General features: G+C 63.6%; 1 protein-coding gene across 1 annotated transcript in view; it reads left to right on the forward strand.

Moving 5' to 3' along the window:
- ACOX3 (acyl-CoA oxidase 3, pristanoyl) overlaps positions 1-13364 on the forward strand; it is a 43134-nt gene extending 29770 nt beyond the window's left edge. The window contains exons 14-18 of the mRNA XM_049630229.1: positions 2389-2504; positions 6782-6956; positions 8040-8107; positions 10267-10353; positions 12917-13364. Coding sequence (XP_049486186.1) covers positions 2389-2504; positions 6782-6956; positions 8040-8107; positions 10267-10353; positions 12917-13036 — 566 coding nt within the window. The 3' untranslated portion in view covers positions 13037-13364. The remainder of the gene's footprint in view (positions 1-2388; positions 2505-6781; positions 6957-8039; positions 8108-10266; positions 10354-12916) is intronic.
- The last annotated feature ends 1657 nt before the right edge of the window (positions 13365-15021 follow it).

Below are 15021 nucleotides of genomic sequence, written 5' to 3' on the forward strand. Positions count from 1 at the left end.
AGAGTCGTGTTTTCCCTGTGACTGCCCTGGCCTGCGTTTTCGCGAGGAAACAATGCAGCTGAAGTTCCTTTGGCGACAGTGCCCGACCCCGAATGCCGACGCTCCTCTCCGCACACGGAGGAGGCAGCGTGCGGCGCGTGGCCGGCCCCTTGTCCCTGGGGCGTGTGGCCATCGCATCCCACACGTGGGCCCTGGCTCGCGTCGGCTGCGTCCTTGCTGAAGAGTACGTGAAATCTTCCTGACCCTCGAGCTCTGTAGGACCGGGACACAAGACCCTTCAGTGCAGAGAGCAGCCTGCCGGGAAGGTGCAGAGGGTTTCCTTCAGCGGCGGGCGGGGGGTCACGGCTCTGCCTTCCGCATCTCCCCGCTTCCTCTGACCCGCAGGCCAGCGTGTGTGCCGAGGACGGGTTTCGCAAATGTCCCGGCGCCTTTGAGGACCTGTGCTGCCACCTGACACGAGGCCCGGTTCTTTCCTTTCCTTGGCTGATCTGCAGTCCGACCTGCGCTTCTCACAGCCGTGTGCGCACCAGGCAGAGGCTCGCCTCCTACCACCCGTTCAGCGGGTTCCGGGCCGCAGTCACGGGGCTCAGGCTCTGGAGTCCACGAGACCTACGGCTGGGCACTTGGCCTCTCCGAGCCTCAGTTTCCCCTGCAGTACACAGTCGTCCCCACGCTGCTCTGGGTGGGGCCTGGCCCACGGTGCGCTCTCACTGGGGGCCACCGCTCCAAGCCCTCCCTCGGGAGGGACGGAGCAGGGAGAACTCAGCTGTCTCCCCGGCGGCCGGCTCCGCGGGGGGTCTTGCGGGTTTAGAGGAGTTCGTGTGGGAGCACCGGGTGTGGGGGCACGGACGGAGAGCAGGCCACACCCAGACCCTGCCACGCCAGCCCTGGGGGCTGGTGCCAGTCAGCCGAGCCTTGCTTTCTGGGCCCACCGAGGTTGGGGCCCCACCCTGGAAGGGGGGATCGGCCAGGAAACAGGGGTCTAGCAGAGGCAGTGTCGGGGGAGGCAGAGAGGTGGTTGGAAGGTGGCTGGCCGGCCTAGAGGGGCTTGCTGGACGGAGGGCTGGGTGAGAACAAAGCCCCCGGGGGGAGGGGAGGGGAGGGGTGATGACACGGGGGGTTCTGGTGTCACTCGTGGAGCCAAGTGCCCGGCGGGTATGTCCAGATGCCCCGGGACCAGGAGGTGGGGCAGGGCTGTGCTCGCTGCAGAGGCTGGGGGTGGGAGGTCCTTCCTGCCTCTCCCAGCCTCCAGGGCCCCCGGCACTCCTGGGCTCATGGTCGCATCACTCCGCGTCTCCTCCATGCCCATGGCCCCCCCATATGTGTATCTCTCCTCTGACCCCATAGGACGCTTGTTGGATTTAGGGCCCATACTCTCCAGGGGAATCTCTAGAATCCTTAGCTGCTTACGGCTGCCTTTTCCCAAGAAAGACACTTGCAGGCTTCGCGTCAGGACGTGAGCATGTCTTTTGGGGGCCCCCGCAGAGCCACCACATGTGGCCGGACTCTGGCACGGGCTCGAGGAGGCCCCAGAGGAACCGGGGCCGCCGTGTGCGCTCGGCGTGTGAGCTTTGTCTCGGCCCCGTGAGTGAGTTTATTTGTTCTTTCACGGACCTCTCAGTTGTGCTGAGACAGTCGAGTGTCCGCGGCAGGGCCCCGGCGAGTGCCGCCTGTCTTCCCCGGGAGTGGGCTGTGTGACGCAGGAGGAATCCCCGGGACCCTCCGCCCAGGCTTTGGGGCCGGACCCAGTGTGGCCAGGTCCCCGTGGTCCCTTCTGGGGGCCCCGCGCCGAGGGCGACCGCTGAGCACAAGGGCTCCCAGGCCAGGGGGCGCCCTGCGGCCTTCCCTCTTCCGGCCCCTCCCAGCACGTGCCTGTCTGTCTACACTCTGTGGTGCCACCTCCTTTCTTGCCTAGAGCTCCTTGGGAGGAAGGCGCGTAGGCTGAGGCCCCGGGAGGGCCAGCGAGAAGCCCCCGCTCAGCTGCCCGCTAGTCCCAGGGAGACCAAGGGCCGTGCTGGCCACTGAACAGACACCCCTTCCTCCCGCCACTTGCCCGCCATCTGCCGCGAAGCCGTCCTCTCGTCCGTGCAGGGCCGTAGTGACACTGAGGCGACGCGCCCCGTCTCGTCACCCAGAACTTGCCGCCATCCCAAAGTGGCTTCGTGGCCCCATGGCCTCAGCCGGAGCCAGAACGTGCCCTCCCGGTGCCTGTCCCGGCCTGGGGCCGTGCCCTCCCGGTGCCTCCGTGTCCGTGAACCGGGCCCGCCTCGCACTCTCGCCACGAAGATCACTGTGCACCGTGCAGCCTCCGCCCCTCCTGCCCGTGTAAGTGCTCTGCACACGTGGGTGCTCTATCGTTACTTTCCCTTCTGTGTCCTTGTCTTGAAGTCCCGCTGGCGGCATACGAGTGGCTGGTCTGTTACCTGCTCCGAGAGAGTGTGCAAAAGGTAAACCAAGAGAAGAGATCAGGAAGCAGTGATTTTGAAGCAAGAAACAACAGTCAGGTATGCTTGTTCTTGAAACTGCTTTTTGAATTTGCTTTGAATTTCTGTGCTGCCCTGTCCCCGTAAGCTGAATGTCCTGCTGGTGGCCGGCCAGGCCCTCCTGCCCCTGTGCCCTCAGGTGCACGACCTGTCTGCACCCTAGTTTGCTGCAGGGACCTTGCTGGATTGTGGGTGTCATGTTTAAAGTGCTCAGTGTCCTCGGGGCACCTGGGTGGCTCAGTCGGTTGAGCGTCCCACTTCAGCTCAGGTCATGATGTTGTGGTTTGTGGGTTCGAGCCCCGCGTCGGGCTCTGTGCTGCAGCTCAGAGCCTGAAGCCTGCTTCAGATTCTGTGTCCCCCTCTCTCTCTGCTCCTTCCCCACTCATGCTCTGTCTCTCTCTCTCTTAAAAATAAACATTCAAAAAAAATTTTAAAAAAAACAAAGTGCTCAGTGTCCAGAGCTGTCACTATTGGAGCTGGGACGCTGGGCTCTGGGGCCAGGCACCGGCCCTGGTCCCTCCCAGCCGACCAGCGACAGCTTGGTGACTCACGTGAGGTCCCCCCGGCCCTGCACTTGGTTGCTCTCAGGTCATTACTGCCCTTCTCAAGGAGCCTCGGGTCCCAGGGTGGCTTTGGTTCTCATGTTCGGTCAGGGCCAGCTCCTGGGTTCCGGAATCCACGGTATGGAGGCAGCCTGCTCTGAAACGCCCCCTGGCGTCAGGAGCTGGCCCGTCATGACCCAGGGTATTGTTAGGGAGGCCATGGATGAAGGAAACAAGAAGTCTCTAGAACTGATGGCGTCCCCTCTCCTTGGTCTCACTCCGTGAGGCTCTGCGTCGAGAACTCGGCGTCCTCATCCGCGCATCTGCAGATGCCCCCGCCCCCTCCCGTTACACTGGGACGGCGGCTTCCGCGCTCGGGTGGACGCGGCCGGAAGCAAAGCGGGTGGTGTCTCCCGGGACCTGCCGCGCACACCTGCCCAGGTGTGGAGCTCAGGGAACAGGATGGCATCTTGACTGGAAAGTCCTGGAAGAGTAGACCCAGGTCGGCCCCAGGGCCTCAAGGAAGCGAATTCAGCAGGTGGCTGCAGTTAGCAAACTGTAGCTCGTGTCACAATGACCAAAACTGGGGGGGCAGGGAAATGATCCTTATGGAATGGCTGGGGCCACGGCAGGCTTAGCCTTTTGGACAGCGACGGCAGCACGGTAGCTTGTCCCATGTCCCTCCGTTCTCTGCGTGTGAGGCCGTCACTGTTGACATGGAACAGGTCCTCCATTTCTGGAGGGGAGGAGGGGACAAAAGGCACCTCCGTCCGGATGCCAGAGAGCTGCCCGGGGGTGGCTGTGGGTCTCCGTGCTGTCCTTCCGCCCCTGTGCCGGCTGGCCTGTGCCCGACACCCTGACGGTGGGCCCCGAGCAGGGGCGCAGCCGTTTTAGAAATAATTCACCCTTAGACCTTCATCGAAGGACCTCGTAGCAGCATTTCAGTGAGCGGCATGGCTGAAAAGGACGGAGAGGCCACAGCTGGCCCAGCCTGGGTTCTGGGTCCAGCAGAGGTGGGGTGCCTGGGGAGAGCTGCTGAGCTGACCGGCACTCAGAAGCTGGGGTGTAGCACGGGGAGCAGCTGTGAGGCCTGGAAGGGAGGTAATGACCCAAGAGCAGTCTGCATTTTCCGCACCTGGTCTGGATCACGGAGCATTTTAAGAGCGAGCACTGGGTCGTTTCCGACAGCCGAGAGCTCTCACGGCCGGGGCTGGACGTTCATGTGTCCCAGAGAAGATGCCGTCTCTTCCCGTATCATGACTGGACCAGCAGGACGGCGTGAGAAGAACGTGTCAGAGAACGCTGATGCAGCCTCGGCGTGGGACCAGCCTTCTTAAGACAGGAAACCCGGAAGCTGTAGAAAAAAAACTGTCAGATCAGACTATGTAAACTTTCACCATTTCTATAAACAGAAATCAGGAGACAGACCACAGACTGGGGAAGCACGTACAGCATGACCCACAGACAGCGTCCCCGTTAGGGAAAGGGCTCCCGGGCGGGAAACCAGCCGCTGGCCCAAGGCGGCAGGCACGACAGTTGCTTAACGTGAACCAGGGCCACACGGGTCGAAGGACAGTGACCGGCGGGTCACGGAGGGAGTGAACCTGCTGTGTCCTTGGGGGCAGACACTGGCTGCTCTCGTGTCGTCCCAGCATGAGCTGGCCGGGACTTGGCAGGGGAGGCCGCCAGAGACCGCTGCCGTTCTGCTAACCCGCCACCTGCCCGCACACAGTAGGCTCTCGAATAGTTGCGTTTATTGCCTCTTTGGGCCGAGTAATCCCCTCCCGGGCTCAAAGTGAGAAAATGTGAACAGGTGGGCGGCAGAGACCCCCTCCCGGAGCCCCCCGTCCAGAGCCGTCTGCCTCGCAAACGCAGATGAGCTTTCCTCCCCCGGCCACACACGGGCTCCTCGCATATTCTCGTCTCGGGCCGGCCTCTCTGATGCGTAAGGAAATCGAGGCCAAGAGAAATGCCCCGGCTCAGCTGTGCCGACGTCCACACCGGGACAGTTAGGAGTTAGTTTTTTGCCGGAAGTATCCGTCGCTTGTTAATGTGCAGATGTCCTCAGTGATCAGAGCACAGCAGAAATGAATACCTGGACCCCGATTGGTTTAAACGTCGTGGGGGTGGGGGCTCGTGGGAGAGGGGAGCCCGGCACGGGGGACACTGTGGGGAGGGGACAGGGCTGGGGGCAGGGGCCACCCCTCCTGACTCTGCACGTGTGACCGGCCCTGCCTCTGAGTGCTCGCTCTCTGCAAACGGGGTCCCAGGTCCATTGCTGCGTAGTGACGGGTGACCCTCGGCCACATCGGGTCCGAGGTGTGCCTCGTCAGACTCCCAAAGGGGACGGTTAAACAGCACGGCGCTGGAGGGTCAGAAGACCGCTTGGGAGCTGAACAGCAGAGCTGTGGCCCCACCGCGTGTCCCCGGCTAGTGGAGGTTGGGGGAGCAGGGGCTCCATCCGGACCCGTCCAGGGGCAAGGGGCCCCCCACAGTGTGGACACATGGGCAGACAGTTCTCGGTGGGACGGGGGCCTGTCCTGTGCTCTGTGTGGTGCTCAACGGCGCCCCCACCTCTACCCACGAAGATGTTAACACCACCCCTGAGTTTTGAGAACCGGAGATGTGTCTGAGGTGGCAGACGTCCCTGGGGGCAGACTTAAGCGAGCAGAGAGCCCCTGACGTTGAGTGCAGCGGTCCTCGGGGGGTCTGGGGCCGCAGCCCACGGAAGCAGACCTGCCCTCTGGCCCACCGAGTCTCAGAGGCCACAGGCCTCTCCCGCTGGGCCGCGCCTCCCTCACACAGGCGTCCTGCCTCCCCGGCCGTCTGGACCTAGCACGTGCGGCCCTCACATCGTGGGCTCCACGGCCGTCATTGCGCAGATTCTCAGGTGACGTGCGGGGTGGCCGACGCCCAGCCAGCGGAGCCGTCCCCGCGTAGACGCGGCCCCTGAGGCTGCCGTGCGGAGGCGCCACCTGCTCGTTATAACAGGTCAGGTGATGCCAGTGCAGTTTTTCTGACTTAAAAAAATCCGGTCGGATGATCGAGTGGAGAAAGAAAAGCCGACGAGCAAAGCTAACAATGACCAGCAGGTACTTCGGATGCCGGGTGAAAAAGGAGACACCGGGCCCAGAGGTCTGCAGTGACCTCCTGCTTTCACAGACCCAGCCTGACCTCCTGCTTTCACAGACCCAGCCAGCGTCAGCACCGCGCCCGCAGATGAGACCCGGCCGGGGGCGGCCCCACGCCTTGGCCGCCCGTCAGCCGTCCCCGAACTTCCAGACAGATGTGCGAGTGGGATGGAGAAGCGGCTTCCTCAGCAGCCCAGGAGAGGGGGCACAACGTCACCCCGAGGGGCTGGCCCGGGTCACCCGGCGACTTCTCCGTGGCTCCGGGCGCGGAAGGGGACCCGCGGCGTGCCCCCGTGCCTCCTGGGGGCGCAGTCGTGGCCGTGTGCTCCAGACGGGGCCGCTGACGCCGGCTTTCCCGAGGCCTCGGAGAGCGTAAACGCCAGCTTCGAGCTGGGCATTCTGGCGGGCGGGCCCGTCCGCAGCGCTCCCGCGGGGGCGCTTCTCACGCCGTAACCCCTCCGTGCACCGCCTCACCTGCTGTCGTCGTCCCCGCGTCCGGACGTGCGCCGGAGCTCAGACCTCCGTCTGCGTTCCCGAGGGTTTCTTCCACCAGAAACCGCCGTGCCGGGAGCCCCGGCCGCCCGCTCACGGGGGTCGGTGGCCCCGGGCCGTGCTCTGTCTTCAGGTGTACCGCTGCCGTTCCCTGGCCCTGGCGTTCCTGGAGCTCACGGTGGTGCGGAGGTTCCACGAGTACGTGCACCAGCCCAGCGTGCCGCCCCCGCTGCGGGCCGCGCTCCAGCGGCTCAGTGCCCTCTACGCCCTGTGGTCCCTGAACCAGCACACGGCCCTGCTCTACCGAGGTGAGGCCCTGCGGCCGCCCCTGAGCCCGCCTCCCCGCCCCGGCCCGCCCCGGCCCGCCCCGGAGTGCAGCCTGTTCTGTCCGGGAGGCTTGGCCTCCTCGTCCTGAGCGGTCCTCACAGGCTGCGTGAGCCTGTGGGCAGATGAGGAGCTCCAGCCCCGTGGTAAGAAAAGCGGCATCAGGACGATGTTGCCGACGTAGTTTCGCTTTCACTCAGGGTCCCTTTGAAGTCCACTTCCAGTTCAGAGAATATTCCAGAAGGCCCACATTAGCCAGACAGGGAGTTGGTTACCCACCCCTCGAGTCCCATAGGTCCTACACAGACACAAGCCCAGGCTGCTGGGAGGCACCCTCAGGAACGCCCAGCCTGTGGACCCAGGAGGGCAGCCTGGAGGAGGTGGTGTGTGGGCTGATTCCCGGGAGATTGGTGAACATGGGGCAAGCCTGAGCTTCCCAACCTGTTTTCATTATTGTCCTTCCAAGGAGAGACTTTAGACCTTTTTCCCCAATCTCCCTCCGGACACGTTAATGCTGCAGACAGCCTGCCTGTGTGTCTGTAAGTGTCCTGTGCGTGCATCCGGCCTGGTGAGGAGTCAGCCTGTGTGCCCTACTCCCCTTGCCAAGAGCCAGGTTCCCCCTCGGGGCTGGTGTTGCCCCCGGAGGCCACGAGAGCTCATGCGAGGCTAGCAGAGGGGAGGGCGGTTCAAACAGAGGGTGCGGCAGGTGCAGGGCAGGAGACCGCGTGCTTTACGACACAACTCCCAGTGACGGGCAGTTTCCATCACAAAAGGCAAAGAAAAGATTCTGCGGCAAATGTGCTCTCAAATGCACAGGCTGCATGCTTGGGCCCACTAGACGCCGCCGCAAGCCGGCCACGGTGGTGGCCGCGGCCTCCAGGCGCATGCGCAGTGATGGGACAGGGACGTGGGAGCCCTGGCCCCGGCCAGCGTGTTCCTGGAAAAGGGCTGCAGCCGGGCCTGGGGGGCAGGGAGCCCTTCTGCACCGGGGGCGGGGCGGGGCGCCCGGAGGGGCCCGCGTGGCCGCAGGGCACCAGTGCCCAGTGTGACCCGCCCTCTGCTTGCAGGTGGCTACTTTTCTGGTGAGCAGGCGGGTAAAATGATCGAGAACACCATCCTGGACCTGTGCGCACAGGTGAGTCGCGATCACCCTCCTGTGATTCACCCGCGTTCCAGGTAACCGCTGCCTGGTGACACACACACAGGAGCGTGCGTGCGACTTTGGGCCAGAACGGGAAAATAGGCTCGTGTCAGAAATGTTAGGCAAAGCGTGATTTTTAGGGAGCGTCTTAGAATCCGGACTCTGTAATACACTGTTTTACAGCTACCTGGGTAATTCTTTTTTCGAGCCTTCCAAGGTACTCGGTGGCCAGCTTAAATTCATTTCGTGGCTTATTTAGTTATTTATTTAGGTACTTAGTGCACAGGAGCGAGTGGGGAAGGGGCAGGGAGAGGGAGAGAGAGGATCCCAAGCAGGTTCCGTGCTGTCAGCGCACCGCGGAGCCCGACCTGGGGCTCGATCCCGCGAACCATGAGATCATGACCTGAACCGTAATCGGGAGTCGGACGCCTAACCGAGCCGCCCAGGTGCCTCATTATTTTTTTGTGTATTGTACTCTTTGACCTTTGTCGTCCAGAAAGGTCAGGTGGGTCCAGCCCCCGCTTTATGTTCGGGTGGCACCATATCCAGTGGGAACGCCTACGGGGGTGGATGTGTCCTGGGGCCGTGCTGTCCCTTGTGACCACCACAGCCCCGTGGGCGGCTGGCAGGTGAAAGTGTGCCCAGCGTGGCTGAGGGTGTCTGTCCTTACTTTGAACCGATTTGCAGTTAAAGGGCCACACGTGCTGGTGCTGCCCTGTCGGGCCCCCGCAGGTAGCTGCATCCTCTGTCTTCCTGACGTTGGGCAGTTAAGTCAAGGCCCCGCCAGCATTTTATCAGACGTCTCAATGGCCGGTGACGGGCCACCTCATTTGTCCCCTCTCCGTGCTCGGAGCTGATGTAGTCCCAGGTGACCCCTCTCCCCGGACCCCTCGTGAGTGTGCTCCCTCTGCCTCCTGGTTTCTGGATCAGCGTCTGTGGCTGCACCGCCCCGGCGTGTGGCCACGTTTACTGTTCCTCGAGCAAAACCAGCGACCACAGGGATTTCCTGTGTGGGCTCCGCGGGGGCCAGCTGCCGTTCACAAAGAGTGCGGCGGGTGTTCCTCTGCTCTCAAACAGCTGAGCCCCCCGAGACCCCCGCCCGGTGACCGTGACCCCCGCAGGCAGGTGGTCACGTGCACGGTGTGCGGCCGACGCCTCGTCTCCGTCCACCGCCTGGCAGGGCCAGGTCCCCATTCTCGCTCGGGGAGGCCCGGGTCGGGCAGGCGGAGGGGCGCCAGCCCGGTCCGGTGGGTCACGTGGGCGTCGTGGGCGGGTGTGCGGCCTCGGCCGAGGTGCGCGGTGAGACGGAGACCCCACGCACGGCCCCCGAGCCGGACCGTTTCCTTGTCTGGACGAGGGGCCTCGCTCCGCTGACGGCTCCAGGCTTGTTCATGCGAGGCCCGAGGGGCAGAGGGCACGCAGCCGCGGGGCGGACGGGCGGGGGCGCTAAAGAGCAGCCCCTGAGCCCCGCGGGTGTTCTCCTTTCCTGTGCTTCGCGGACTCCGTTGTCCCGCGCTGGCCGCCTGCTTGCCTCCATCGCTGAGGCTGCCCGCCTCCAGGGCTCCGGTCAGTGCAGCCGGGACACTTCACGGTTACTTTCGGAAAAAAACGCTTCTGCGTTTCAAGAACGTCCTTGGGAGGCTCCTCACATAAGTTCCACGTGTCCCAGTGAAAGGCGACTCGCACGAGGGGAGAGCCATAAAAGCACTGTGCACCAGCCGCCTTCGTGGGACAGCCTTCCCGGGCCCCCGTAAACGCCTTCCCCGTCACATTTTTTCCGGACATACTTTCCTCTGCTGCGGCGGCAGCTGCCCAGATGGGTCAGGATTCAGACACAAATCTCGGAGGACGGCTGCCAGTTAGCGAGCCTGCAGGACGCTTTTACGAGGGGCCCCTACCTTACTGAAAGGCAGTCAACACGCTGGAAGTCCTGAGTGATTAGCAACGTGGTGAAAATATTCAGACGCGCCCCCGGGGGATCTGTAGTCCAGGCCAACGAAGAGATAATGCGTTACTGGCCGAGCCGCGCGCCCGCCTGCTGCGGTCAGCGTTGCTAGCGGGTCGTGGCAACAGGCGGCCCGGGCTCTGTTTCTTAGGGGTCGCCATGGAGATTTGCAGGGGTTGCCAGGCATACGGACTTTGTTTCCCAACAGCTGAAAGACGACGCCGTTGCCCTGGTGGACGTGATCGCCCCTCCCGACTTTATCCTGGACTCACCGATTGGCAGAGCCGACGGCGAGGTGAGCGCAGCTGTCCCCCTGCGGCCCGGCGGGAACGGCCGTGTGTCCGAGCACGAGCGGGGGCTGCTCCGGGGGCTGGTGGTGGCTGTGGCAGAGCCCGAGATGCTGATGTGGGCCCGGAGCGCCCTGGCGCCTTCTGGGGACTTGTCACGCTCGGGCGGCGGTGGAGGGAGCGGCCGGGAGATGCCTGGGGTGACTTAGCCATCCTGCCCCCCCCCCCAGCCCGCCTTCCTCTGAGATGGGGGTGGCGGCAGCACCTTCGTCGGCCCGGGGCGCCAGGTCAGCACAGGCCCTCGTGCAGCCCTCGCGCTCACACCCCCGGGGGCCTGTTCCCGTGCTGGCTCCTGACCCCTTCTGGCCACCGGGCGCTCACCCCTCGTTCCTTCACTTCCCGGCAGCCCCCCCTCGGCTCCCCGATCTGTCCTGTCACACCATGCTGCAGGATGATTTCTTAAAGTGATCCCGTCGGGCTGCTCTTCTGTTGAGCCCTCATACCGGAAACTGCAGGCACACGGCCCTTCCCACACCCCCAGCCTGGCGGCCTGACCTCTGCCTGGTTCTCCGAGGTCATTTTATGCTGTGCTCCTCCGGCCCTCTGGACTCCAGCCTCACCATCCCTCTCTGTTGTGGTGTGGGAGCTTTCCCACCCCAGGGCCTTTGTACCTGCTGTTCCTGGAGCACTTCCATTCATTGGGTCCAAGCAGAATGCCCCCTCTCAGGTCTTCTCTGGCTCCAACCAAAGTGCCCCCCCACAGGCGTGTGACCCCCCCCAGGCGTGTGCCCCCACCTTGTCCTGCCGTGTGATCCTTGTGCTCGTTACTGAGCCAGCTCATAACCCTGTGTGCTGGCTGATGCCCAGCACCGCGCTACCAACAGGCGGCCCCGTGTTTGCCCCTGTGTTACTGCGGGGGCGTTTCAGTGTGTTAAAGTCACTTACCTGAGGTCTCGCGACTGTGAGCAGTGGAACAGGACTGACTCCCGCCTGACCCCCGACCCCCAAGACCGTGTGTTTTCTGTGGGGACACGTGCCACTGACCCAGGCTCTGTTTCGATGGAAATCGGACAAAAGGGGACAGGACCCCTGCACGTGTGTTCAGGGGAACGCTGGAGTCGGTACTTTGCAAGATCACATCCGGGAAGGGGGCACGGCCCAGGCCACACGTGGGGTTGGGATGGTGCACTGGGCCCCGGGGTGGGCAGGACAGAAGTCCCCCGTTGACTCAGGCTGGCAGGGGGACAGTGGCCCCCGCGGAGGCCTGCCGTCCTCGCGCTGCAGGGTTGGGCGTCTGGCCCCCTCCCACACGGTGCATGTCGCACGCCCATCGTGCCGGGGAGAAACCCACCCTCCGGAGAAGCCACGTGGCCTGCCCACAGCTGCCCTGCCAGGGGCAACGGAGCCAGGGTTTGGGGACAGATCTACCGTCCTCTGGAGAGGAGGCAGGAGGCCGAAATGGGTCCCCGGTGTGGCCAGGGACCCCTCAGGCGCACGGAGGAGGACATGCCGACAAGGCCACGAGAGAGGGCTGGCCCGGGCCCGTGGGGGGCGCGTGAGGAGGAGACACGGCAGGGGCGGTGGCGTCACGGAGCGCGGGGACGTGGCCGCCCCCGGGGCCCTGAGCACAGGGGGGCGTTGGCGCTCACAGAAGGCGCCAGTGCGGCTGGCCCACTCGAGCCCGTGCCCGTGCGGCTGCCCTGCAGAGGCAGCCTGGCTGACGGGCAGGAGAGCGACCGGTGCCCGGGGGCACGTCCCGCGGTGTGGGGACCCCACGGTGGGAACCAGAGCCGGCCCGAGGCTCACCTGTCGGGGTGTTTTCTGTGGCACACACCGTAGCCAGGTGCTGCCACGTGAGACGTTCGTCTTGAGTGAACGAACACAGCCGCCAGAGGTTATTAGAGACGATCGTTAAGCGAAGCTCGAAGCTCCAAGCGGCCACGGAGCCCGTGCACCAGGCGAGCCCGAGTGTGTGCGTCTGGGAGGGAGCAGGGCACAGTGTCAGAGGCAAATTGCAGGCGCTTCTCCAAAGTAAAATCTGTCGATCCCAGCCAGGCACAGCGTAGGCCCCTTCCTTGTCTCCGCGGGCTGGAGGTCAGCCTGGGGGCCGGGTTTGGGGCGGGCGGAGGACCAGCCACCAGCTCCCGCGACGCTCACAGCCTTTCGTCCGGGACGGCGGCCGCTCTCCTTGTCCCGCGGGGCTGCCCAGCGGGAGGCAGTTGAGTGTGGAGGTCCCGGAGGAGGCGGCAAGCCGGACAGAGGGGGACAGCGCGTGCCGGGCGCCCGCCCCGCCGGCAGCCGCGTGGGGACAGGGCACGTCAGGGCCGAAGGCTAGCGCACGCTTGCAGAGTCCGGGCAGGAGGCGCGAGGAGCCGTCCTCGTAAACGCGTTCTACCCTTTGCTTTCGGTTAGAGAAAAAGATTTCCGTGCATTAGATCCCCTTAAAGTTTTCTAAAAGGTGACAGAACGTCCTGTGTTTTCAGCAAAAGCTAACGAGGGGGTTTGCGTCTGCCCCCTCGGCCGTTCTCAGGAACCTTGTGTATTGTTCACGCGTGTGCTCCTTGTTCGCAGCTCTATAAAAACCTCTGGACCGCCGTCCTTCAGGAGAGCAAAGTGCTGGAGCGGGCATCGTGGTGGGCAGAGTTTCCTGCCAGTAAGACCCACGTGGAAAGTCTGAAGTCGAGGCTGTAGGCGCTGAGCGAGCTCATCCAGCTGATGAGGACATTGACCTCAAATGCTGGTTCCGGAAGATACTGGAAATGGCTGCCGCCTTCTGAACGCTCGTCTGCTGGTCCCGTGCCCGTCCCGTCTCCCGACCTCACCGGGAGGGCTCAGCCCCGGGGCGTGGGCCGGACGAGGCCGCCAGCCGCTCGTTATTAGAGGTTCTCTGGTCGGATGATCTTTTGCTTTCTGATTTTTCTACAAAGCTCTGCTTCGCTGAACGCTTAATGATGCCAGCGTGATGCTTTTTGTTAACTAATGTGACTTTATCAGGTAATTAAATTGTATTTTAATCATAGCCGGATGACGTAGTGTTAGATGTTTAAGGAGAAGAAAATCTATTTCATGACTTCCTTATGCGAACATAGAAGTTTCCATCAGGGAAGTGTTTCCAAAGAAAAAAGACGCGTGACATCGGTCTGGTCAGTTTCCAGTCCTGACCCGCCGGCCGCGTGCACGTTGCTGTCTAGCGGTCGGCTGCTCGGGTGGGTCTGTTGCACAGTCAGCCAGCGGCTCGGAGCTCCCCACGCCGCGCGTGAGTGCGAGCTCCTTCCGGCGGGGGCCAGGTCAGAGGTTGCCAGACACCCACCCGGTCACTTGTGTGTCCCAGCTCCAGATGACGGGCTTGGGGGCCCTTCTCCGTTTTGGGGGTCTGCCCCTTGGCCTGAGCACAGCAGGCACATGTGACCCAGGTGCCCGCGGAGCACCAAGCAGACGAGGACGGAGTCTTATCTTCCCAAACAGCCCAGAGTGGCCCTGAGCTCTGTTTCCAGCTTCGGAAATCCCCTGGGTGGTGACCCTGACTTCTCAAGCCTCAGCCGCCATGCCTAGAAAAGCGGGACCCCCCCCCCCAATCCCCGAGCCCCCAGGGCTGCCAGGAGCACATCAGTGGGTAACAGGGGCGACTTCCGATGAGCGCTTACTGCGTGCAGGGACTTTGCTGTCCCCACCTCCTTGGACCCTCAGACGACGGTGTGAGGGGAGTCGTGTTACCGTGCCCGCTGACCCCCAAACGCCTAAATCACTGCCATGGGCCAAACAGCCAGGAAGTGGGGGGCTGGCCCGGGCACGAGGTCCCCTGCATGGCCGTCCCAACATCGTTGGCCCAGCACGGGGCTGGCATGTCATACAGACTGGAAATCCGGCCGTGCAGCCGACACGTGGCCCTTGGGCACTGGGAACCGTCAAAGAAAACAACTCCACTCTCAGAGATAACCCCTGGCCATGTGTTCATTTACTCTGGGGCCAAAGGGCAAAGGGTTCGGTCCCTCGTGGTCCTGATTGGCCGGATTGGCCCCCGCCACTCCGAGGCACGAACGTTGACGGACTTGTGCCCACCGCTTGGGGCCTGGTGGGTGGTTCATCCCTGGGGCGCCCCATTCCCGAGGCCCCCTCTGTGTTTGTGCACTCGCCTGTGTGCATGTGATTCCCCTAACAGAAACGGGGTCATCCTCTTGCCGCCCTCCCTTTCCTGCTTAAAGCCACACCTCGGGCATTCCCCTATCCGGCAGCCCGAAGGTTCAAGTCCACAAGCCTCCTGAGGGACGCGGACGTTAGGGTTTCTGCTCCGAGCAGCTCCGTGCACGGGTCCGCCCCTGGAGGCCGGCTCGCTGGGACCAGCGCCTTGAGGGTGGGGTTTGTGATGCCACGGTGGAGTCACAGACGGTGGCACCAGGGTGGCCAAGCATAGGGTGAGAGCCAGGCGGGGCCAGATCGCCTGGGCGGATCCCCGTGTGTCCCTGGTGAAACCACACGCACCAAAGCCTGCCAGTTCTGCGGTTTGTCGGCATTGAAATGGGCTGATACAGAAGCAGACACAGGCCTGGCCCACACACGGCAGCTGGGGTGGGGGGTGTCTCTGTGTTACCACACTGCTCCCTCGCCCCTCCCTGCAGTGTCCTCCTGGTTCCAGTCTGAGAGGTAAAGAGCCCTGACAGCTCCTGGGCAGGTGCACC

The sequence above is a fragment of the Panthera uncia genome, chromosome B1 (assembly GCF_023721935.1).
Source record: "Panthera uncia isolate 11264 chromosome B1, Puncia_PCG_1.0, whole genome shotgun sequence".
NCBI classification, from domain to species: Eukaryota; Metazoa; Chordata; class Mammalia; order Carnivora; family Felidae; genus Panthera; species Panthera uncia.